At 37.5% G+C, this 25,674-nt stretch overlaps 1 protein-coding gene across 2 annotated transcripts; it reads left to right on the forward strand.

Moving 5' to 3' along the window:
• Positions 1–1,807: 1,807 nt before the first annotated feature.
• On the forward strand, positions 1,808–25,417 carry LOC136261614 (uncharacterized). Of its 2 annotated transcripts, XM_066055642.1 has the most exons (5): positions 1,808–1,991; positions 21,691–21,905; positions 24,477–24,587; positions 25,101–25,161; positions 25,257–25,417. In XM_066055642.1, exons 1-5 carry the CDS (start codon positions 1,955–1,957, stop codon positions 25,295–25,297), a joined length of 465 nt encoding a protein of 154 aa, XP_065911714.1. In that variant the 5' UTR covers positions 1,808–1,954; the 3' UTR covers positions 25,298–25,417. The 2 variants fall into 2 exon arrangements, with proteins under 2 accessions (XP_065911714.1, XP_065911713.1); XM_066055641.1 differs by having other exon boundaries at positions 1,809–1,991; positions 25,101–25,417.
• Positions 25,418–25,674: the final 257 nt, after the last annotated feature.

The following is a 25,674-nucleotide window of genomic DNA, read 5'->3' on the forward strand; positions in this document are numbered from 1 at the left end:
GGGTGTTAATTCCTCCCTACACTGGGAACTCTTTAAGAGTTGTGGTTACTCTTCATTTTTAATAGTGTACGTAAGTGAAACCAACAAAAATAATAATTATGAAGATGAACAAAATGGCAAATTTCAGGTTTGTCTGAAATACACATAGACTACTATTTCCTTTTCACTTGATACTTATAGTGGGCCTATACTCATTGCAAATAACCACTAGAGGGTTGTTTTGAGTATGAGGATGCTTTCCAAGGTGGATTTTAGGTGTGCGTTCTATTAGAGTTTTTGCAAAAAAAAATTAAAAAATGGCCTGGGCGATCCCTATTATGTGACCCACTATCGTGGTTCATGATATTGCTACATCTGATATGATTACTTGTACACACACATACAAACACGCACACACACATGCATGCATGCATACATGCACACACAGGTAGTCTGCATATGCAGAGAAACAGAAAATGTTGTGCTGTTAGAGCTGACGTGTCCTTTGGACTCTATCCAACATTTGGAATCTGCAAGAGATCGAAAGCAGACCAAGGAAGATTACTTACAGATTTTATCAGAACTGGATAGATTGGGAACTCCTTGTTACTATAATGCCATTGAAATTAGTGTTCTTGGCCATTTACAATCATCACTGTCTTCGCTGTGTAATGCTATATTCAACAAGCTACGGCAATCTTGCGGTCTCAATGTAGAAAGTTACTTGATGAAGCTGCTGGATTATCTATTACTGCATTTAGAAGAATTTTTCTAGTAAGGAACTGTGCTGAGTGGTTGGTAGAATCATACATAGGACTATTTGTTTATTCGCTGTTATTATTTTTTTGTTTGTTTGTTGTTTTGTGTGTTTTGTTGTAATTTCACCCCTTGCCACGCCCACATTATGGTCTTCCATGTTGTGGTCGCGTGTGCCCGAGGACACACCACACTTTCAGTTACTGTATAATCATATATAATATATGTATGCATTATTTTCATCATCATTGATGGTTCTCTCTCTATTTTTAAAGTGATGATTGCACATCTTACAAGTGTAAACTTGAATTCTTGAATGCATCAGTTTAATTTGTGCTGGCAGTTTTATAACCTCCTGTATATTGAATGCGCTCAAATTAATGCCATGACATCACTATAGTACGTTCACGTTGAGCTGAATCCTCAAAAACATTTAATAACTCATGGATGCAATTACACACGATCTTGAAATTTGGCTCATTTGTAGTACTGCTTGACCCGCTAAAAATATTTCAAAATCTTTTTGTTCAAATGTTTGACATAATATTTACGGCCAATCAAAATCTTCACAATACATTTCCTATGGGGAAGCCATATAAATACAGTGTCCATTACAGCCCTTTCCCGAACTTGTAGTGGAGCCAAACCATACGTGTCTATTGTTGACACCTTTGCTGTTACCAATAATCATCTGGTTAGCTGAAATGTTAACTCGGTTGAGAAAAAAATCTACTTTTAATTTTTAGCTGTTTTTCAGGATTCAGCTCAACGTGAACATACTATAGGTGTCAACAATAGACACGTATGGTTTGGCTCCACTACAAGTTCGGGAAAGGGCTGTAATGGACACTGTATTTATATGGCTTCCCCATAGGAAATGTATTGTGAAGATTTTGATTGGCCGTAAATATTATGTCAAACATTTGAACAAAAAGATTTTGAAATATTTTTAGCGGGTCAAGCAGTACTACAAATGAGCCAAATTTCAAGATCGTGTGTAATTGCATCTGTGAGTTATTAAATGTTTTAGAGGGTTCAGCTCAACGTGAACATACTATATAGTTTGGGAATCTCATTGTGTAAACAAATCGTCACGTGGGAGGGAATCCGTCGAAGTTCGCCGTCTCTGTTTATAAGGATGACTATAGTTTCAACACTAACCATCCTGCACTATTGAGAAGACGTGGAGAGATACGTAGCTAACTGTGTGTATTACTGAATGGCCAACCATATAGAGACACAAGAGATCAACACAGGTACGCACGTTGTTTCGCGTGGTCAGACCGCTTTTTCGCTGTTATTTGGTAGGGGTAGTGTCAACCAAAATAAAAGTGATGCGTGCGAGGGGTAGGTATTAAACGAACCGAAATCGTCTGCGAAATTTCAAATATGAATGCCCATAGTTCATCTTTTCAATTCATATTTCTCCGTATTCAAAAATTAAAAATCCGTAAAATTCAGTAATTTTACATACATTATCTAGCTATACATACATTATCTAGCTACAACTATAGACTAAACATACTACCTATACTTAAGGGGATTGTCATCAGCACCCTGAAGTTTCCAATACCTCAGGATCATCCTGGCATTGGTCATCCATAAAGCAACAGAAAGTTGCTCGAGCAGCTAGCTTAGTAGGAACACCACTACAGGGGGGGTGGTACGGTGAGCAATTGTCTGTAAATTCTTTAAGGCAAAAGGCAAAGTTTCCACCACTAAGGTAATAAAATCAGATTTCACTTCCACAATGCAACTTCCAAATGCTTCTCATCCTTTGCAATCTCTCCAGCAGCAGCAGCCACCCCAGCACAGGAAGCAGAGGAGGAATAAAACAGGCTGAGTGGTGCTATATATGGAGACATCAAAATAAGCAGGACGACCATGCTGGAAGTCAGGATGAAAAACGTCACCAGGGCGTAGTCCATCATATGAAGTTGGGTGTTCCTTATAAAGAACACGCATTATAAATGATGTTAACAAGAGTATCATGGCGACGGATTCTCATTGGGCCATGAGAGCAGCCTAGCAGATGGTCACCAAGGCTACTGATGTTTGAAAGGCAAGTGCACAAGGGAGAAACAGAAAATAAAGAAACTCCCAGCCATAGACGAAGATCAATAATGAATTCTGGGCCAGGTATGGCCAAACCAAGACAGGCTTGAGGATCAGCTTTAAGCCAGCCACTACTTGCACCAGAGGGATGTGCCAGAGCTGTCAAACAATCATCTAATGTGGCCTGCAGGTCTTGCTGAGAGGCTGTATAAATGAAATTATATAACTGGAGAAATCAGAAAAAACAGTGGCAGCAGCCTTCTCATCAGGGATACTGAGCTGGTCAGCATCCACGGAAAGAATGGTAGAAACTAAATCATGGGTGTTGTTACAAGAGCCTAAAAAAGCAGCTGCAGCAGAAAGGACAGATTTACATAGCCCAAAGCTCCCAAAACAAAAAGGTAAAGAAGCTTGGCATCATGAAGAGTCAGAAAGACTGCCTTGCATAATACGACCGAGACAGGTGTGAAGGTTATGGTCAAATTGGTAAAGAAAAGGCTTCAGGATGGAAAAATGGACAGTATGAAGTAAGTGAATGATTTTACAACTGCTGAGACAGCTACATAAAAGATGGAGTTCTACTTGAGGGTCATCCAATACATCAAGTTTGTCCTGAATTGAAGCTACCTTGTTCATGTGGGAAGAAGGAAACTCCCCAAAGAAACTGTCATCACCCCAAAGTGGAGAACCCAATAATTTCAAGCCAGTGACTCAGGAGAACATTCAGAAAAGGAATTCTCAGAAAGCTAAAACAGGACGGGTTCAAATGAAGTTCGAACTCAGGTCCTCGAGTGGCAGGGACAAAAAAGATAATAGAGAAGACCAATTACTAACCAATGTACCATCATCAAGGTACCAAAGATTTAATTGTACAAGATCACGTGATTTTAAATTTCTGTAAAATTCCATAAACTCCCATTACATCTGTTCGATCGTCAACTTTCATCTTTCAAATGTACAAAATTTCAGGCAATAGCTATTTCATCGTTCAGAAATAATTCAGCAGTGATCTATGAAATTTCAGGTCGTTACCTACCCCTTGGATGCATGCTAGCTAGCCAGCATCTAATGCCACTAGCTAGCTATCAAAACATGCCATTGGGAATTGCGAGGACAATTGTCAACCAAAGTGGTCAAAATACACCAAATTTTACTATTATAGTTCGTAGAGATTAGCTACATATGTGTAGAAGCAACTTAAAATCAACTTCTTAGCGAGGTCACATGATTTTTAAAAGTAGAAGAAACTTGATTTTAGCTAGCTACAGCACCTTTTAAGGAATGAAAAATACTGCAGTTTGATATATAGGTTTGCCATGTTTGCTATTGTAATAATAGTAACTGTTGTAAGTGGTTCTCCAGACATCTCTATTGAGTACCATTGGTAGCCATGGCACAAAACAAAAACAAGTGATGTATGTGGAATTACGTCACTTTGTATTATGAATTGCATAGCATTGCCAATAAACTATCATAAACATTTAAGTTGTATCTTGCAATGAGCAAAAACCATTCTACCCATGAGCTGGACCACTTCTCCACATGACAAACAATGATACTCTTTTCCCATAGGTTTTCTATGGAAAGAACAAACATTGGAGCTTGACTAAGCGTCTTTTTGTTCTGATCACAAAAACAACTCACCAGAAGAACACCATATTTATTAAGTCGACGCTATGAAACCAATGAACCTACCGTCTAACCTGTCTACAGGACGCGCAACCATTGTGCCGCTCTTGCTATGCAATTTATGGGAGAAAAAAATTCCATGATTTTTGCAGGGTTTTGACATCACTAACAACATTATGTCAATTTTGTAGCCCAACCCGGCTGATTGAAAAACCTTGTTGACAGGTATCATTTCTGCCTTATGTAAATAGCTACAGACTAAATACAAAAAAGCAGTCATTAGCACCCATAATCTCTGTACCAAACTATGAAAACCCTGGAATTGCTCTATTTATTTATTATTTCTGGGCAGACAGTGTACTGATGTGCAAAGGGGGCAGATAGTGCCCCAAGGAAAATCACGCACATACATAGTTACTAGTGCTGAAATAATTATTCGGTTATTTGACTATTCGGTCGGCATAGCACTATTCATTTCGTTAACACACTATTCGAATAATTGTTAGCACTTTGTACACTGTATTCAGGTGGAAAAGGCAGCCTTGAAACTTGAGATTATGAATGAAGTGATGTATCTATGCTGTAAAAATTCTATTTTAGAAAAGATAGAAATAGTTCTTAAGCTTTACCTTGCTCCCTTACAAAAAGTTTCAGTACTTATTTAACAGATGTATAAGCTTAAATAATCCAACAACTGAATGTGTTACTGTATAATACTCTCAATAGCAGCTTGACGTATTATATTGAAATACGTCAAGTGATTAGCCAATAGAATTAGTATTACACTTGTTTGTCAAGGTCCCATGACAAAAATGTATAATACTAATTTGATTGGCTAAAATAGTGTGGTGTGTTTATATTAGAAGTAAATGTCCGACATGACAACTATTGTTACCATAGTGATAGATGCCCCAAGGTATGACACAATATGGTTGCTTAGCAACGGTTGCTAGGAAACCATTGCTAAGGTAAAAGTCGTTTTGAGACCATAGCAATGATTGCCAGGCAACAGTTGCTAAGTGTGATTGGTCTTTTGCAGTGGTTATTTTTTGAATTTCTGTTACCTAGTAACAGTTGCTATGGTTGTCGGATTAATTTGCAATAGGACAGATGGCTGTGGTATTCGGGATTAATAGTTCTCGCATTGTAAACAGGAACGAAACAGTGCTCGGCTTCGCTTCGCACTATTTTACTCCTTCCTGTTTACAATGCTCACACTATTAATCCCAAATACCACAGCCATCCATCCTATTACATATACGAATAATCGAATATTCGGTCGCTTTGTTCACAACTATTCGAATAGTAAAAATTGCTATTCGTTTCAGCACTAATAGTTACAGTACAGCCTAGTAATTGTTTAGAAAATATACTAGACAGCTACTAACAGCATCATGGGGTGAGCCTGAGTGTGTATTTTGTAAGTATTGATGGCAGTAAAAACTGCTGAAACAACCTAGGGAGTTGTGTCAAGAGTTTATAATATTATTTATGTAGTAACTGCTAGTATAGCCTTTGCAAAATCACTGCTACAAGGTTAAGTTCATATGTACACCTCTGCAATGCTTTCATTGAATCATTGATAAGCAATGATAGGGTCAAGTCTTTGATCTGAGAGAAATAATAGATTATTTCTTCAAGCAGTGATTAATATTATGAACTTTTGGTTGCATATCATACAGTACGATAGTACTGTATAGTAGGGACCACAAAGGAGTAGGCATGGCCCACAAAATAATATCACCCAAAAAACAGCCTTAATTTCCCCTGGCGATGATGAGGCAGTATTGGTTAGGTGAAACTAAGCCCAAACAAGCTTTCAGATTGACCTGAAACGCTTTCAACAAGTTGCTAAGGAATTTTAAAAATAATTTATTTAACAGAATTTTCTACTGACTGAGTAAGTAACTGGCTGACTGATGCCTTCAGACAAGCGTAACTCGATAACGGCTAAGGCTACAGGCTTGATTATTTCACTGTTTGACGTCGCTTCGGCCCGACAGGTACCTTTTGGCATACCACAGTACGTATAATGCATTCTTCGTGGACTTACCAGTGTCCTCCTTTGTATCCCATTCATCTTTGCTGACAGTGAAAAGTGTCGATTTGGCGATAGCACGTGATGGCTTTCCTTCGTAACGGAAATCATCCGTATTTGTCATAGTGGCTATTTTGATAGCAGAGGAACTTTTCAAACAGTTCTTGATTCATACTGCTGTGTAACGGGTTGAAAATAGCCGACAGCGAAGCATAATGGATACTTCACTTTTCAGACAATAATTGATATAACTGGGGTACTCGGCACCATTTCTTTCGGTATGTGTGGATTGCAGAGGTGCTTTTTGAACAGTTCTTGATTCGAAATGCTGTGTAATGGGTTGAACATAGCTGACAACGAAGCATAATGGATACTTTACTTTTCAGACGATAATTGGGGCGCGTGGTGCCATTTCAGATGCGGTATGCGTGGGTTCACCAGTCATAATAATTATTTACAAAAAAATTAACAAACAAGTACACAGAAAAATTTGGAATTTTAACTAGAGTAGGGACCATAACACATCGATAAAAAGTACTGAAACAAGCTGGAGTAGTGTATGATATTAAATCACAGTAAAACAATAAGAAGTGTTATATCCCTACCATGTTCAAGATACCATAATGGAAATGCACAGTAAGGATATAACACTTCTTATTGTTTTACTGTAATTTAATATATATCGTACACTATTCCAGCTTGTTTCAGTACTTTTATCGATGCATTATGGTCCCTACTCTAGTTGAAAATTCCATATTTTTCTGTGTACTTGTAATATTAATTCTATAGCTAGCTACATAAAAGATTTATTGACACTATATGGTACAAATAGGCATGTGTGAAATAACTAGAGGGGCAAAAAATTGTAAATTTAAACAAGTAGAATAGGGATTGAACTGTTGTGATTCTGAAAACAACAAACTGCATAAACAAGAAGTAATAGGGATGGTGATTCACAGTACTGCTTAATACATCAATACAAGCCAAACGGCTTACTTTGTGTACATTGAATTTAAGATTCCTATTTTGACTGTTCAAACAAAAAACCGAAATAGGAATCTTAAATTCAATGCACACAAATCAAGCTGCTTGGCTTGTATTGATGTGTTGTGAATCACCATTCATATTACTTCTTGTTTACGCAGTTTTTTTTTCAGAATCACAACTTCGATCCCTGTTCTACTTGTTTAAATTTACAATTTTTTGCCCCTCTAGTTTGTGAAAATTAATGAAGTACAGGTTTTTGCAATTGAATTCGTCGCCTTTGCAATTGAATTCGTCCCGTTTGCAATTGAATTCGTCGGTATTGCAATTGAATTCGTTCCGTTTGCAATTGAATTCGTCGGTTTTGCAATTGAATTCGTCAGTTTTGCAGTTGAATTAGTCAGTTTTGCAATAGAATTCGTCGCGTTTGCATTACAATTCGTCATAAACAAAACGGCTCCAAGAAACCAACCCGTTCATTAAGAGATGAACTATTTTATGCCTTGGAGAGTTACACTTGAGACACTAGAAGGTAATTGAAGCTGGTAGTACGCGAAGCTGATAGCTGTCTGACAAGTTAATTAGCTTGCTCGCGAGTGACCACACCCATCGCGAATGGCGTAGTAGAGTTTGGAATGTTGCTGGAGAGGCTGTAGAGGAAGAATTAATGCCTTATAAAGAGTTGTTTACTACTGTTGTACTTGAACAAGTTCTTGTAGCAGCTGCTACATCATGTTTTCGTGTTTGCTCCAGCTGCCATTCTTGTTACCATAGGACGAATTTAACTGCAAAACCGACGAATTCAATTGCAAACGGGACGAATTCAATTGCAAAACCGACGAATTCAATTGCTAATACCATACCTGTTTCACTGCCCATACAAAAGTCTCAATAGTAGCAGTGAAATTTATCCCTTATTTCACTGACAGCAGTGAAAAAGTTGTAATTGTAATTTCATTGGCTAGAATTTATGTTAACAATGTAGTGCCAATTAGTTTCGACGCATGTTTAGTACATAGTGACAAATTGCGTACATAGCAATGCTAATGCACAGCATGCGTATGGTATTAACTGGGAATAGCATGGGTAGCAGTGAAATTTGGGATAAATACCACTCTTGTTGTATTGGAAATGGTAAATTTCCAATACAACACTCGTGATATTTATCCCAAATTTCACTGCTACCCATGCTATTACTAGTACAAACGGGACGAATTCAATTGCAAACGGGACGAATTCAATTGCAAAAGTGACGAACTCAATTGCAAACGGGACGAATTCAATTGCAAAGTCGCCGAATTCAATTGCAAAAACCTGTAATAATATATAGTACTGCAGTAATATAGTAATCTAATCAAAAACAGCCAAGTTGTAAGAAAGGGTGCGGCCTCCAAAAAAACCAGGGTGAAAAAAGATGTGAAATCAAAGGTGCGGCCAAGAAATGGCTGTGATGGCAGGTTAATGGCAAAAATTTTAATAATGACAATTCAGGTGAATTTGTGTTGCCTCTTCCAAGTTTGGCACAAATTCACCTGAATTGTCATTATTAAAATTTTTGCCATTAACCTGCCATCACAACCATTTCTTGGCCGCACCTTTGATTTCACATCTTTTTTCACCTTGTTTTTTTTGGAGACCGCACCCTTTTTTACAGCTTGGCTGTTTTTGATTTAATATCACTTCTTTTTGTAATTTCATACGTAAAACCAGCCTATGGCCAGCTTTAGGTATTTCTTTTAACTTGTCTTTTTCTTACTACAGAGAGAAGATTATTATGAAGATTTTAATGATTTGTTTAGCTACATGTGCATTTAGGTAATAATTTACAAACATTATTGTGTTGATTGATCATAAAAATAAATCACACAGGTTGAACTGTTCGCAGCTGAACACTCTACAGGGAATGGTGTATGTAGTTCTACAGGGAGCCTCACAGTGTAACTGTACTCTTTGACTACATGGTGAATGATTTGTAGTTGAACTCACCACATGGTGGCTTATTTCTAGCTGAAACACTCTACGAAATGTAGCTGAATTTCCTGCTGATCTCTCTACAGGGTGACTTGTTTCTAGCTGATCTCTCTACAGGGTGATTTGTTTCTAGCTGATCTCTACAGGGCGAATTGTTTCTAGCTGATCTTTCTACAGGGTGACTTGTTTCCAACTAAACTCTCTACAGGGTGACTTGTTCCTAGCTGATCTCTCTACAGAGTGACTTGTTTCTAGTTACACTCTCTACAGGGCGACTTGAAATGTAGTTGAACTCCCTACTGGGTGACTTGATCAAGCTGATCTCTCTACAGGGTGATTTGTTTCTGGCTGATCTCTCTACAGGGCTGCTTGTTTCTACTGAGCTCTCTACAGGGTGACTTGAAAAATGCTTGTTGAACTCTTGCAGGTAACAGTTACCGGTAACTTGCCTAACTGATCTCTCTACAGGGAGATTTGTTTCTAACTGAATACTGTACAGGGTGATTTATTTCTAGCTGTTCTTTCTATTGAGTGATTTGTTCATAGCTGGACTCTCCATGGGGTGGCTTGAAAAGTAGTTGGGCTTTTACAGCGTGACTTTATCACACTGATCTCTCTACAGGGTACCTTGTTTCCAGCTGATCTCTTTATAGAGTGATTTTGTAGCTAATCTCTCTACAGCATGATTTGTTTCTCTCTACAGCATGATTTGTTTCTAGTTGATCTGACTTATTTCTAGCTAAACTCCCAGGGAAGCGCTTGAGAAATTGCAATGGTAAACAGGGGCGTAGGAAGATATTTGACTTATGGGTGCCCAGTGGTAAAGCTAAAGACAAAAAAAAAGTCATTGACTGCTCTATTAGAGTATCTCAATCTTTTCAGTAATATGTAGTACAGTGTGCTGACACCCGTTAGTTATGCAACTATAAATATTTATGGGTGCCCAAGCACCCATGGCATCCATGCTTCCTACACCCCTGGTAAACCATGAAATTTTATGTAGTTTTCATGGACACTGCCTATAAAAAATTGACAATTCATGGACACTGCTTATGAAAATTTGAAAATTCATGGCCACTGTAACCATGAAATTTTCTTGTGCCATGAAATAATTTGTCAGTAATATGAAATTACCATGAAATCTCCACTTTGAGTATTTCATGGCATGGATATTACCATGAAATAATAATGAAATGACTTTCATGGCACTTTATGGGGATTATTTGACTATTCATGGATAATCCATAGGTAATTGATGGCACTGTTCTCTGGTAGTGCTACACGGTGACTTCATTCTATCTGATCTCTCTACAGGATGACTTGTTTCTAACTGATCCTTCTACAGGGTGATTGAAATGTAGCGAATCTCGCTACTTGGTGACTTATTTCTAGCTGATATTTCTACAGGTGATTTTTCTAGCTGATTTCTCTACAGTGTGACTTCTTGCTGGCTGAACTCTCCACAGGGTGACTTGTTTCTACCAAGTCTTTGATTTGTTTCAAATTGATCTTTCTACAGGGTAATTTGAAATGTAACTTATCTCTTTACAAGGTTAATTATTTCTAGCTGTTCTCTCTACAGAGTGACTTCAAATGTAGTTGAACCCTTTGCAGGATAACTTGCTTCTAGCTGATCTCTCTACTGAGAGAGTTTGTAGCTGAACTCTCTGCAGGGTTGCTTATTTCTAGCTGAATCACTCTATGAAATGTACCTGAATTCTCTCTAGGTGGTTTGTTTCTAGCCGATCTCTCTATGGGTGACTTGTTTCCAACTGAACTGTCTACAGGGTGACTTATTTCTATCTGATATCTCTACAGGGTGACTTGTTTCTACCAGATCTCTCTACAGGGTGATTTGTTTTGAGCTGATCTCTCTACAGGGTGATTTGAAATGTAGCTTATCTCTTTACAAGGTTACTTGATCTCTCTACAGGGTGACTTCAAATGTATTTGAACTCTTTGCAGGATAACTTGCTTCCAGCTGATTTTTCTACTGATAGAGTTTGTTTGTAGCTGAACTTTCCACAGGGTTGCTTGCTGAAACACTCTACAAAATGTAGCTGAATTCTCTATAGGGTGACTTGTTTCTAGCTGATCTCTCTACAGGTGGTTTGTTTCCAGCTGAACTCTCTACAGGGTGACTTGAGTCTACCTGATCTCTCTACAGGCTGATATGTTTCTATAGCTGATCTCTACAGGGTGAATTGTTCCTAGCTGATCTCTACTGAGCTCTTTACAGGGTGACTTGAAATGTAGCTGAACTCTCTACAGGGAGATTTGTTTGCTGATAAACTGTCTTCAGGGTGATTTATTTGTAGTTGAACTCTCTATAGGGTGACTTGTTTGTAACTGAGAACTCTCTACAGAGTTATTTGTTTTTGATACTAGTTGAAGGGTGACTTGATTGTAGTTGAACTCCCTATTGGGTGACTTGTTAGCTGAACTCTCTACATGGTGACCTTATTGTAGATGAATGTTCTAATAGAGTGACTTATTGCGCAGCTGAATGTTCTATTAGGGTGACTGCACTATTAGAGTATCTCGATCGTGCACTTGTTACACCTAGTTCACTGTAGCTCAGTGGTCTGATTCCTTGTAAACCACTGAAAGGTCGTTCTTAAATGATTTGTCTACCTCTCTACCTGATTTCAGCTGATTCCGTTAACTTGTTTACCTGGTAGGTGTGGCAAGTATTACTTTTTATTAACAAAACTCGATCGTGCGCATTTTACATATGGTTGGCGTTTTTGTTATAACTCCTTGACTATCAGTGCGATTTGTTTCAAACCACAAAAGGTTTGCACTACGAAGATTACTCCATGTACAGACCGATTTTCAAGTCACCCCTTCAAACGGGACAAAAAAATCGCTATCAAAATTTTCGAACATCGCGTATAAGTCTCTCGTTCTTTATTTATTTATTAATACTTTACAGGACTGTACAGATCAATACAAGATTAAACTTAAGATCGTAACTATTAAATTACAGACCTGAAGGTCTACCAGTGTCTTGCACTGATAGCCATAATTAATTACCCATGCACAAATTACAATTAGCTAGACTATATATATCTACAAATAATAATTAAAGGGGTAGCTACAAACAGTACAAGTTAAAAAGTAAAATAGTTTGTAGGAGCTTGAGTGTTTAAACATTTGGAACAGGGGCAACGGAAGTAAAAAGTACATAGATTGTTACTGTCAAAATTGTTAACAAAACGATTCCAAAAATAATTCTCGAGTTTGAATTTGATAGTTTGGAGGGTTTGGGATAGATCAATTAGTGGTACTTTATCTGATGTGTACAAAACTTGGACTGTAAATGTGCTTCATTACATTCTTACTGCCCTCCAAATTTGAGGAAAATCAACTAAAGCATGTGCCAGTTATAGCAATTTTTCTAAGTGTTGCGAAAAGAAGAATAAGAAGAAAAATACGAAGAAACTAAGACGAACTTTGAAGACGCATATCTCAGTGATGGCTTGGCGGATTCAGCTCAAATTTGAAACTGGAGGTGCCCCACCCCTAGGGAATTACCACAGCAAAAATGGTTAACTTCCGGTCAGGCACTATCGAGCTACAGATGCGTGAAAACAACGTTTTCCTGGTTCCTGTAAGATACACACTTGTCTGTCGCGCACCCGTAGTCTACTTGGCCGCACAACACACTATCGTTTGTCTTTATATAGTATATTATGAAGGCTTGCTCCATGATGCTCAAGCATCTGTCTACTAGCTACAGGTAGAGTGTTTACTCATGATCGGTCTTATGAAATAGCTATAGACTCTGAAAAGGCATAATCATGCAACAGGCTGTATTCACCCTATGTGTTAAATGCTTTGATCCACAACAATAAAGGCATTGATGGCACTGTAATTATATAGCTAGAAAACCCTACCAATCTGTAAAAAGTAGCTATCCGTAGCTATTATTTAGTCTTCTCTCATGCAGATCCTTTATAAGACAACTGCTCTCAATCTTTCAATCATATCATATATGAAGGTGACACGCCCTCTTTTTAATTTTGTAATTTCCGGTAACTTATAAGGCCTGATACATATACTGGATGCAAATTCTTTCCCCCAAAGCCTGGAGCTGCTCTTAATTTTCGATCGCATACAAAGGAGACACTAACCCTTTTCAATTCGAAGAGTTACACTATTTCTGATAGCTTACGAGGCTTGTTACGTCAATTCTTGACTGATAAACGGCTGTAGCAGCCCTTAGGAAAGTGTCTGGAATGCGGTTCAGTGACAGGCTATGTGCCACACTCCCTTCATGAAGAACTCTAAAATGTTCAGAAACAAATTTCAGAGAGCAGCATTTATGTTTTAATGGTTAGTTTAATACATCTTGATGCGTTTTAGTCCCGTGCATTGCTTCAAATGGCATTTTTTAAACTGCTGTAAGTTACTTTTGCTTTTATGGTGTTGCCGGTGTCTCAAAGCCATGACTCTTGCTCTATATCTCGCAATTGCCTTAGAAATAAAGATTTTGATACCAGGGTAGGAATAATTTTAAAATACACCATACATTTTTAGTGTTGATATCTACTTCCTGTGGGCTGTAGACGCACGAAACAAGAAGAAGATGGAGATTTGGGACAATTTTGGAAATTTTTAAAAACTCCCAAAACCACTTCCCTTGTGCTTTATACTTCCAGGTCAGTATTTACAACGCTAGAGGAAGGTCTGGAAGGTTTTTGAAATGCATACAAAGCCTGGAAGGCTGCTTTTGGCATGCGTTCTATTAGAGAGTTTTGAAAATGTTTGCCCCGATCCCTATTATGTATCGTGGTTCATGACTAGTGTAAAATAATAATTACAATTATAACAACAACAAAAAATTCACAGGTGTAGTCAGCAAGTCAGTGGGATATACAATGGATGAATTTCATAATAGCTGAAGTTGCCACTAGCAACCTGAATTTTACAATATTTGTAGGGGTAAATGTCTATAGTAACATCTCCAAATTTTAAAAGGATAGCATATATAGGTCATAAGATATAACATTTTAAAGTTTGTCATTTTTCCATACATTGCCTATGAGAGGGGGCAACAGTTGCCCCTTCTGGGCAATCACACAAATAATGTGTGGGAAAACAACAAATTCAATTGATGTCATTTCTCAATTTAACATTATTTGTAGCTGTGAATCTCACAATTAACCTCTCCAAATTTTAAAATGATGGAGTATATAGATCATGAGATATGACATTTTGAAATTTGCGGCTTTCTCATACATTATCCATGTGATTGCCCAGAAGGGGCAACTGTCACCCCCTCCCATAGATAATGTATGGGAAAACTGCAAACTTCATCATTGTGTGAAGTTGTCCAATATTGATCATCATCCAGGTCATCCTCCGAGACACTTCCCCAGCCCCATTCATCTATGTGTTCACCATCACTGGCATCCCCATCATTTATCAGTGCAGTTACATGTGGCCAGACAGTAATCTACTTGGATAACTTGTTGTGACATAAACCATCCTTGGCACACGTATGGCAAAACAGTAATCTACGCTGATAACTACCGTGATATGAATCATTACACATTGCCAAATATGGCAAAGCAATAATCCACACCATTAACATGCTGTGATATAAAAGCTTCTTTCACACTTAATCTGTATGACACTTTACTCATTACTGCTATAGAAAATAAACAACTTAATTGCATGATTGGGCAGGTACTACTGTGTATCTGAAAAGTGTAATATTACTGGCACAATGCATATACCATATAGTTTACACTGAGGAACTGTGTGTGCAATTGCTTGACCTGGCACAACTATTTCACTAATCCTGCTTACACTCTAGATCTAGATCTGCTTAAAGGATCATACATTAAAGGTCATAATTAAAATTAATGGCACCCGTGTGGGGTTTTGTATGGCAAGAGGTATAGCTATGTGTCACTATAACATTAAAATGTTATGTACATAGCATAGGGCAAGTTCTGAAACTTTGCTTGCCAAACTGTAATTACAAATTGTGTTGGCTTTAAATTATGTGCAAGTTCATTTCTTTTTGTTGACAGTAAAATATTTATTTTTGTTGACAGTAAGGTAAATGTCATGTAGAAACTGAAACTGTGCTATGTGTATACCACCTGTCATGTAGGCATTGCCTTAACTTGCATGTAGTTTATTAACTAACCCTGTATGTTCACTATATGAAAGATGGTATAAGGATCATGGACTATCAACATGCATGCTACCATAATATTTATGCTTGGCCTGGTTCACAATATGTTATCATGTCACATTAGTTGTCCTGCATGTAAAGCAAATACCAATACTTTATGTTTGTTCTTTACAACATGTGCAATAACAGTGCACTGGTAGGGAAGACTCACTGAATAATTGAGCTACATTCCTGTCAAAACGGCAGACAAAACAAACCTCATGTTTTTAAAAAGCAACATTGTCATGTATGCTACATAACCACTTGGTGTTTAATACTTGGTCTCTGTTTCCAGCATTATAGTCCTGCAGGTAGGGCAGGTACCAATGCTAGTCCATGTATATATGAGACAAATTACAAAGTATTAAGTTAAAATTATGGTGATGCTTGATGACGGTGGCGATGGAGTACCCCTTGATGATGGCGGTGATGGAATACTCCTTGATGATAGTGGTGATGGAGTATCCCTTGATGACGGAGGTGATAGAGTGCTCCTTGATGATGGTGGTGATGGAGTGCACATTGATGGCAACAAAATATTTGGTGATAAAGGACCCAAGAGTGTTCGTGATGGACAAGGGAAATTATCTGCTGATGGATTAGGGTTATCACCTGACGTTGAATTGGATTGCATTAAAGTGGTCTCATTTGTTGGGAGGAGCATAGTCACATTATTTGCTGATACAAGTGATTGGTTATTATGCAGTGGTTCAGATGAAGTACTTACATTGTGTTGCACATCTTCATGAAGGCGTTCTTGAAACCGTTTATGATACCTTTCTCTTCTTTGTTGTAATAAACTATCATGATGCTCAGGTGTCATCTTAGCTTTTCTCTGTCTGGTATTCTCGCTGTCTGGCTACTCTTGCTTGTTTCTGTTCTAAACTTTCTTTGTCGCGTCTTTGTACAGTTCCCTATGCCTTCATCTACATCTGTCTTCTTGACTTTCACAGGAGTGTTCAACAGTAGCACCTTCCATTCTCCTTTCACTCGAGTCTCAGTGTCCTCTAGTATTTTTTCCAAGGGCACTAATGAATTTACGATTCACCCATTTTTGATTAATACTGATGAAGGATACTGGAAGTCTCAATGAGTAGTGTCAGGATTCATAACGTAATTTATCGTGTGATGTTTGATAGCACCAATTAACTTCGTATTTGTTTGTAATTTATCATAAACGTGTCCATTAAACTGCTGACTCACTAGTGTGGGGCTCGCTTGCACTGAAGTTGACAAATTATTTGACAATTGCTCATGGAGTGCCAGTAGTAGCTGGTACGTGTACTCAGATGGATGAAGTGGTTAGGGTGGTGTTGTCTAGTTGAACATGGTTGTGTGGTTAAGAAGTATGATAGTATTGATAGGCCAGATAAGTTGTGGATTCCTTTTGCAGTCTGCTGATCTTATGCCTTGATACAAGTGTGGGACACTTTGAAGTTTTTTACATGTTTGATACACTACTAAATCTATCATAATCAGACACAACTCACCAGGCCCCTCTATGTTGAACTTTATCTATGGTTTAGATGGCAATTGTTGATGTGGATCTCAGACTGATGCTACACAATCCATGATGGGATGAACTATGATGAGGTAATCAGAAGAAGAAGAACAGTTGCTCAAGTTCTGTCTTAGACAGTTCAATACTTACAAAACACCCAAATAGGAATAAATGTGTTCATCCCTAGAATGTGGTTATCTAAAGGGTAGGTGACTGGAGCATCTGATTAGTACACATTGAACTTCATTTGCCAAACCGTGGCCCATTAGGATAGCAAGTCGAGGTCATTTTGAAGGATGACAGAGCTAGTCGTTCTCAGATTTGATAGCCAGGAAGATGCAAGGCACTCCATTAGCAATATCATTGATATACATGATACAAAACATTAAGGGACCTAAAATGATACCTTGAGGCAAAGCTGATATTACAGACACTGGTAGAGAGGTAGTACGAATAACAACAACAGACTGCATGTGTTGAGGAAACCACCAATTTAAACAAGATTATTAATTTTAGTTTATTGAGAAGACGTACATGTGGGATAGTATAGAATGCTTTGCTAAAATCCAACAAAATTACATTAGTCTGAAATCCATCATCCATAGCATTGGATATGTCCTCCATTAGTGAGATTAGCTGTGTCTGGGAAGAAAACCCTCATCTTAATCCGTGCTAGTTATCAATTCAAATGTCATTACATTGGACATGGTTCATTATGGAGTGGAATATTGTAATATTACAACACGGATATCCACAGCCACAATATTCAGTGCTGTCAATGGGGAGTGATCACCCAGCCTCTATGCACTGACAAGGCCATTGCTGACATTCAAGTAACATTGCAACTGAACACTGCAATAGCTATTAATAGATTTTCAAGTATGCAAAAAGTATCATTTAAACTAGTTTCACATGGTCAGATCACTGTTTTCTCTTGGGACCTTTTATTATCATACACTACGATAGTATCAATAGTAGGGACCACAAAGGAGTAGGCCGGCGTGGTCCACGGAATAACATCACCCAAAAACCAGCTTCAATTTTCCCTGACGACGATGAGGCAGTATTGGTTAGGTGAAACTAAGCCCAAACAAGCTTTCAGATCGACCCGAAATGCTTTCAACAAGTTGCTAAGGAATTTTAAAAATATTTTATGTAACGGAATTTTCTACTGAATGACTGACTAATGCCTCCAGACAAGCGTAACTCAATAATGGCTAAAGCTACGGGCTTGATTTTTTCACTGTTCGACGTCGCTTCGGCCCGACAGGTGCCTTTTGGCATACCGCAGTACGCACAATGCATTCTTCATGGACTTACCAGTGTCCTCCTTTGTGTCCCTTTCATCTTTGCTGACAGCGAAAAGTGTTGATTTGGCGATAGCACGTGATGGCTTCCCTTCGTAACGGAAATCGTCCGTATTTGTCATAGTGGCTATTTTGATAGCAGAGGTGCTTTTCGAACAGTTCTTGATTCGAAATGCTGCGTAACAGGTTGAACATAGCTGACAATGAAGCATAATGGATACTTTACTTTTCAAACGATAACTGGGGCGTGCAGTGCCATTTCAGATGCAGTATGCGTGAGTTCACCAGTCATAATAATTATTTACAAAAAAAAGTTAACAAATACACAGAAAAAATTGGAATTTTAACTAGAGTAGGGACCATAACACATCGATGAAAAGTACTGAAACAAGCTGGAGTAGTGTACAACAACGTTGAAACCGGGTCACTACTGCTGACCCGGATGTGACCCGGATTAATTAAAGCCGAGACGTGTTTCAGCTAGTCTCGAGCGAGCGAACGAGTCTACATTTTGAGCGTTCCATTCGTGTTGAGTAAATATTGCAACTTCAGCCTAGCTGTAGGTTGAAGACCAAAAAAAAAAAAAAAAAAAAAAAAAAAAAAAAAAAAAGGTCTTCGCCTACTGACAATAGCTACCCCTCACCATAGATACCCTCAGTTTCGTGCTACATACTACACTTACTAACAAATGGGCGTGGCTGAGCGTATGTTGGTAATGCGATAAGTGGGCGTGGCTCACGAAAGAGCTACGCGAAAGCGTTTATAAGTTTCCACGTCGTCAAACGAACAATTTCGTTTCTCACGTGATCCAATCCGGGTCAGACCCGGATAAATTGTAAACCGGGTCAGACCCGGATGACCCGGAGAAAATATGACCCGGATGACCCGACCCGGTTTCAACGCTGAACAATCACAATAAAACAATAAGAAGTGTTATATCCCTACTGTGCTCAATATACCATAATGGTAATGCACAGTAGGGATATAACACTTCTTATTGTTTTACGAGATTCATTCTCCAGAGGATAGTAAAACCCCATACAAGAGGATATTAACAGGCTACAGGAATGGCCAGGCCAAATGTTGGATAATAAAATTGAATCTCACAAAATAAGAGTAATTAGTACATAAGTCTTCACCTTCAATATTTTGTAAACAATGTTAGGTTCCACCAGCCTGGTATATGGATGCTTATATTGATTAAACATTTTCTTGTATTTTCCTGTAATCAAAGCCCAACATCCTGGCAAAATTGCCCCCTTTATGTTAAAGAACGTTGCTATTAAAATTGCACAAAATTGTTAAAGAACTGTGCTGTTGAAATTGTTCCTATTTTGCAAGTCATCTTTGAGCAGTCACTGAACTCAGGAATCCTTCCTTCTGATTGGCTTTCTGCAAATATCTGTCCCATGTTCAAGAAGGGGAACTGTAATGATCCATCTAATTATTGCCCCACCTCTCTAACAGCAATAGCCGTGAAAGACCATCATTACAATCACATTGAAAAGTCTGCTTGACCACGGTTGCAGATAAAAATACAGCATGTGCCTGTGTAACACTCCCTTGTACAGTGTTATAGGTATAACATATGTAGATCTATGGCTTGACCCTTGAGCATATTCCATGAAACATTAAGATTGTTCAACCTTGTACAGGACAAGCTACAGGGATTTTTTTGAGTTTCAGACTCCACCTTTAACTACCATAATTTGCTTTTTTCTTGTAAAATAATTTTCATATGCAAAACTTGTACAAAAAAGTCTTACTTGAAAATTTTTACACAAGATCGAACTACTCTAATAAAGCAGTCATTCTTCATGTAAATGATACGAAAATATTTTTGCACAGAAATAAAGCGAATTACGGGTTTACTACTGCAAAAGAACTGCATGCACTAATAGGTACTGTTCATGGTTAGGTCACCATATGCTGGTATGTCTAGAATGGTGTTAGTCCAATTCAGAAAAATGTATGAAACTAGCAAAACCATTAATAGCATGACATGCTTAAAGCTACTTTTCTTCACGGCAACATTATTAAAATGCTCCTTGTGATACCAATGTAGGGTTGTTGGCTGTAGTGTTTTAATGGTTTTTAGCATTGTTTTTAACTGTAAAAATCTTAGTCTTTTGGAGCTACACTCCCTGACTTAAAAATAAACTTAAACCACACTACAACACTGTCTCCTTACGACACTATCTTTAGAATTTTTTCTGCTTGAGACTGATGATGAATGACCAGTTTCTTTCATCATGCAGTGATGCACAATACTCATTCAATAGATTTCACCATACGTATGCTGTGCTTATTCAACCAATGAACATACCACGCAATTGGATACATTTTAAATACTGTACCATGATAAATTCTAGAGCTGCATAAAAGGGACAGCTGAGAAGTTTTTAGGATCCATATTTAGTACATAGTTCAGTGCATTAAGTTTCTAAAATTAAGGCAAAAACCACACAGCAGCAAGCTATAATCTATCTAGCTACCAATACATTAATTTGTACATCATTAATACTGACTGATTACATCATTAATACCATACCTGTTTCACTGCCCATACAAAAGTCTCAATAGTAGCAGTGAAATTTATCCCGTATTTCACTGACAGCAGTGAAAAAGTTGTAATTGCAATTTCATTGGCTAGAATTGATGTTAACAATGTAGCGCCAATTAGTGTTGACGCATGTTTAATACATAGTGACAAATTGCGTACATAGCAACGCTAATACACAGCATGCGCATATGCAGCGAGTATGGTATATGATGTAATCAGTCAGTATTAGTACTAGTAATAGCATGGGTAGCAGTAAAATTTGGGATAAATACCACCAGTGTTGTATTGGAAATGGGGATAAATTTCATGAGGCGAATCCCCATTTCCAATACAACGCTCGTGGTATTTATCCCAACTTTCACTGCTACCCATGCTATTACTAGTACTAATACTGACTGATTACATCTGATTGTGAAGAGTATGCACAAAAAAGGACATTATAGAGTAGGTCTGGTGGACCTGGCACTTTCCAGACAAAAATGTTCACAGTAAATGTATACTCTAATAGAGCATTCAGGAGCTCTAATATAACAGTCAGTTATTCTAGTGCAATAACCACATATGAACTGTCATAAAGGAGCTAATGATTAATTTATTAGACAAGCTAAGTATATAGCACCTCACTACAATTTTTTTGAAGGTTTAGTTGTGTGTCCATACAAGCATGGTATTTTAAACACATTTGCATATTGTTATGTTATGTGTTACCACTATCAGTGTATCCGGTTACTGATGTGATTCCACCCTCATATGAAGATGTGTATCCTTCTGGTGCACCTCCATCCTACAACGAAGCACTTTCACATCACATCACCTCTGCTGTTACATATAATGTCAATCCTCCAGTGCAAACTGAGCCCATTGCTGCTGTGAGAGTAGTGCCTCAGAACTCAACATCCTGGAGACCACAACAACGGAGTACCAACAGACAGGTTTGATGTTTACAAACACAACTCTATGAACAATATATAAAAGCTTCTGAATACTGAGTGTGTATATAACAGTACAGTTGTTGATTGCACGACACACTTTGGTGTCTTTGTGCTATCTGGTATACGCTTATAAGATTGATAAGCGGTTGTATGTTATAGGACCTGATTAAAGGTATCTCTGCAGCTGGGACAAATTATGACTATGCCATGGATAATTACAATGTAGAAAAATACTATTAACAGTGAATCATATACACTACAAAAGTGTCATGTAGACAGCATTACATTGTTGCAAAAAGGTAGACTATTTCTACATACAATTTCATTAAAAGCATACATGGAAGTGTGATAATATTGTGGTATTATCATAGCTATGGCTGCTAGTGTTGCACCAGTAATTGGATCATTTTTCGGAAAAACCATATATCGGCTGTATTTTTGTGTATCGGTATTGGATCAGTACCATGACAGAAAAAGCAGCAGATACAAATATATGTATTTATTTAGAAATACATGCTCATGTGCATCAAATGATGCATCTCCTGCATTACAATGTTGTTGTTACTACTTAAATGTATTATCAACTATATTTGTAGCAATATAAATAAGCTAAATTGGTCCTTTATAATCAAATTTCTAGTAAAATTTGCAGGAAGATACCCTTGTAGTACCATATCGGATTGGCTATGTTTATCGGCATGAAAATATTATTCAATATCTATCGGCTGGTTATTGGAATATCAGCAAAATCTATATTGGTGCAACAGTAGCTGCAGGGGTGGATTTAGGATTTACAAGGGGGAAGGGGGGGCTAACTCAAGGTACTAATCTCTCATGTAAAGGTGTGCAAAGCATGCCTTAAAGCATGCTGGAACTAGGGAGGTCTGGAGGCATCCCCCCAGGAAAATTTTGAAAAATAGATGCTAAAATATCGCAATTTGGAGATATTTCCACATACAAATGCTTGTTTTGCCTTTAAATATTTTATATACTGTCCTTTAGATTAGGTAGCCCTGCAGCATATTTTGTCAATGAAAGGTTTGGGTAAGTTCAGACAACCAACACCCTATCACAAACTAGAAAACTTTGAAATTTGACTGATATGTACAAGATTGAATCTCAGAGCATTTTCAGTTAAGTACATAATGACTGTACAAGTATTGATGAATCAGTTACAATGAAGGCCTTTTAAACAAATGAGTGCACTTCAAAGTGATACAGGCCCTTGTTGTACCTTAAGTACAAATCCAGTGATAATGCCTTCAAAAGGTGGTTATAAGGTGGATTTAATGAGTATTTGCACTATTAGTGATCATTATAACTATGCTAAGACAAAAGTTCATTATAATCTTCATATCAAGTAAAGTCTAAAAGTGAAGGAGGGGGGCTTCAGCCCCCAAAGCCCCTCCCCTAGATCCACCCCTGAGCTGCCACAATACAGTTGTCAACTTGTGCCAATTGGAAAAACTTTAAGCCTGGTTTTATCATAGGGTTAAATGTCATAATATGTGACCGGATCTGCGAAAAGGGGTCTTATAGCCTTTCCAAATTTCCAAGTTTGACAAGTCATAACTCATCTTGTGTTTGTCTTAAAATTACATCCAGGAATAGTGCTGTGTTAAGAGTGTACAGTGACCAATTTCAGGCTGGTACCATACTCACCAGTCAAGTTATGGATTGCCAAGTACATGCAATTGGAAAGGCTATAAGACCCCATCCGATCACATATGTTGCCACTATGATACCAGTATTGCATTGCTATACATGTCCATACTGAGTCTGTTTACTAAGTCAGTATGGCAGTCAATGAATCACTAGCTACATTATCACCACAATGGTTTAACCACATAGCATAATATATTATAGGGATTCAGGGGCATATCCAGAATTTTTCCAAGGGGGTTTCCAAATTTGATAGTGAACTTGATGCAGAGGTCTGGGGCACAGCCCCAGTTGCTGACAGATTTCAAACATTAAACGCTTCACAATTTACTAGTTTGTACTCTATGGATAATGCAAACTATGGCCGTCTTCAATATGTGCTTAGTTGCTTAGTTCCCTTTAGGTTCTATCAATTATGGTTTTAATAATTATGAAACATTAAATTTTGATTCTTTAACTGGAGAATTTTGGATATAATTACAGCTATTTGGATCTGGCACTACAATACTGCATTTACATTATTCTTACCTGCAATCTGTTATGGATGTTCTGTTACTGTACTTTAGACTGCTTTATTAGAATACATCTGTCTGCTCTATTAGAGTATCTTGATCTTTATTAGCGTTTTCCTTGAATAGTTAAATTCATACTCTTGGACTTGGTCTTCCTAAAACCTTTTAAACAAGTTTCTTATTACATAAACTGTAGCTAGCTCTGCTCTATTCCCATCTTTCTGTATATTCAAACTACGATGGTTTCACTTTAGTGTTGTTGCTGCAAGCCCACAAGTTCAAATTTCAAAAGGGGTTTCTGGAACCTCAGGAAACCCACCCCCCTGAATACGCCCCTGGAATTGATACAACTAACCCATTTGAGCTTAAGTTATATATGTATGTGTATCAATTTTAGGTTGCAGCAACCCAACGTACTGTGATTATCGACAACTTCAGGGTTTGCTCAATCGCTGCTATATTTTTATGTTTCCCTATAGGGATTGTGGCACTAATATATTCAATAAAAGTAAGTATGCATGCACTAGCTGCAGTAGGATCAAGTCACACACTTAATTTCTTAATAATAATAATAAGCCTTAAATATATTAAGGCTCTTGTTTCAGCATTGCTGAATTTGCTGTGTATCATTTGATATCCTACATGTGATCAAATTGCAATAACTATAACAAGCCTGTACAATACTATTATTCATTCACCTAGAATATTCGGTTAGCTATTGCTTAAAGTGTGTTGAAATAATGACTGAATTCAGTGTGTATAATTTATCTGATTGTACAAGCCTCCAAAAGAAATTTATATACACACAAAGTATCCCTTCACTTTACATGCTATGAAAATAGTGAATGCACTAAGAAAATTATGTGTAACCTTCAAAATTTTTCACAAGAAAATAAAAGTATGTTTGTAGTGACCCAGCTTTGATCTGCAAATATAGAGCCTTAAACACTGCTTGCAATAGCCACATGTATGCTTGATATGTACAATTAATATGTAGCTTGAATATGCTGTAATTATGTAGGTAGACTATCACTCAAATGCTGGACGACATGAAGCAGCTAAAATGGCTGCCAAGACAGCAGGTAATGCTGCTCCTATTGGTATCGGACTAGGATCTGCATTATGTATAGTTTTATTTTTTACAATTGTTTCAGTTATTTTTGCTGTATTTACATAGATATAAGTTCCAGTTCTGCCATCAAACTTTATTATCTGTAAATATACACATGGCATTAACACTAGTAATAAGATTTTGAAAATTAATTGTGACATTTTGCTACTGTCAACCCACGCATGTATTCATTGGTGTGATTAGTTTGTTTCTTTGCATGATTCTTATATGTGCACCTTTAATTATATATTAAGTTTTTCTTTATAAGTTGTAACTTGATTTTACAGACAAGTAAAAACTATCTGAAGTGGTCACATCACTCACACCAAGCCAGTTCAAGTCAAGAGATGGTTTGATATTATCTAAAGAAGTTTTTTTTTATAACTCATAGGATATTTTTCTAGCTATCCGTACATTGTATATATAGATCAGGAACCTTACAGGATTATGCCTTTCTTATAAATATTTCCTGTTTAGTAATAAC

The sequence above is a fragment of the Dysidea avara genome, chromosome 7 (assembly GCF_963678975.1).
Source record: "Dysidea avara chromosome 7, odDysAvar1.4, whole genome shotgun sequence".
Lineage (NCBI taxonomy): Eukaryota > Metazoa > Porifera > Demospongiae > Dictyoceratida > Dysideidae > Dysidea > Dysidea avara.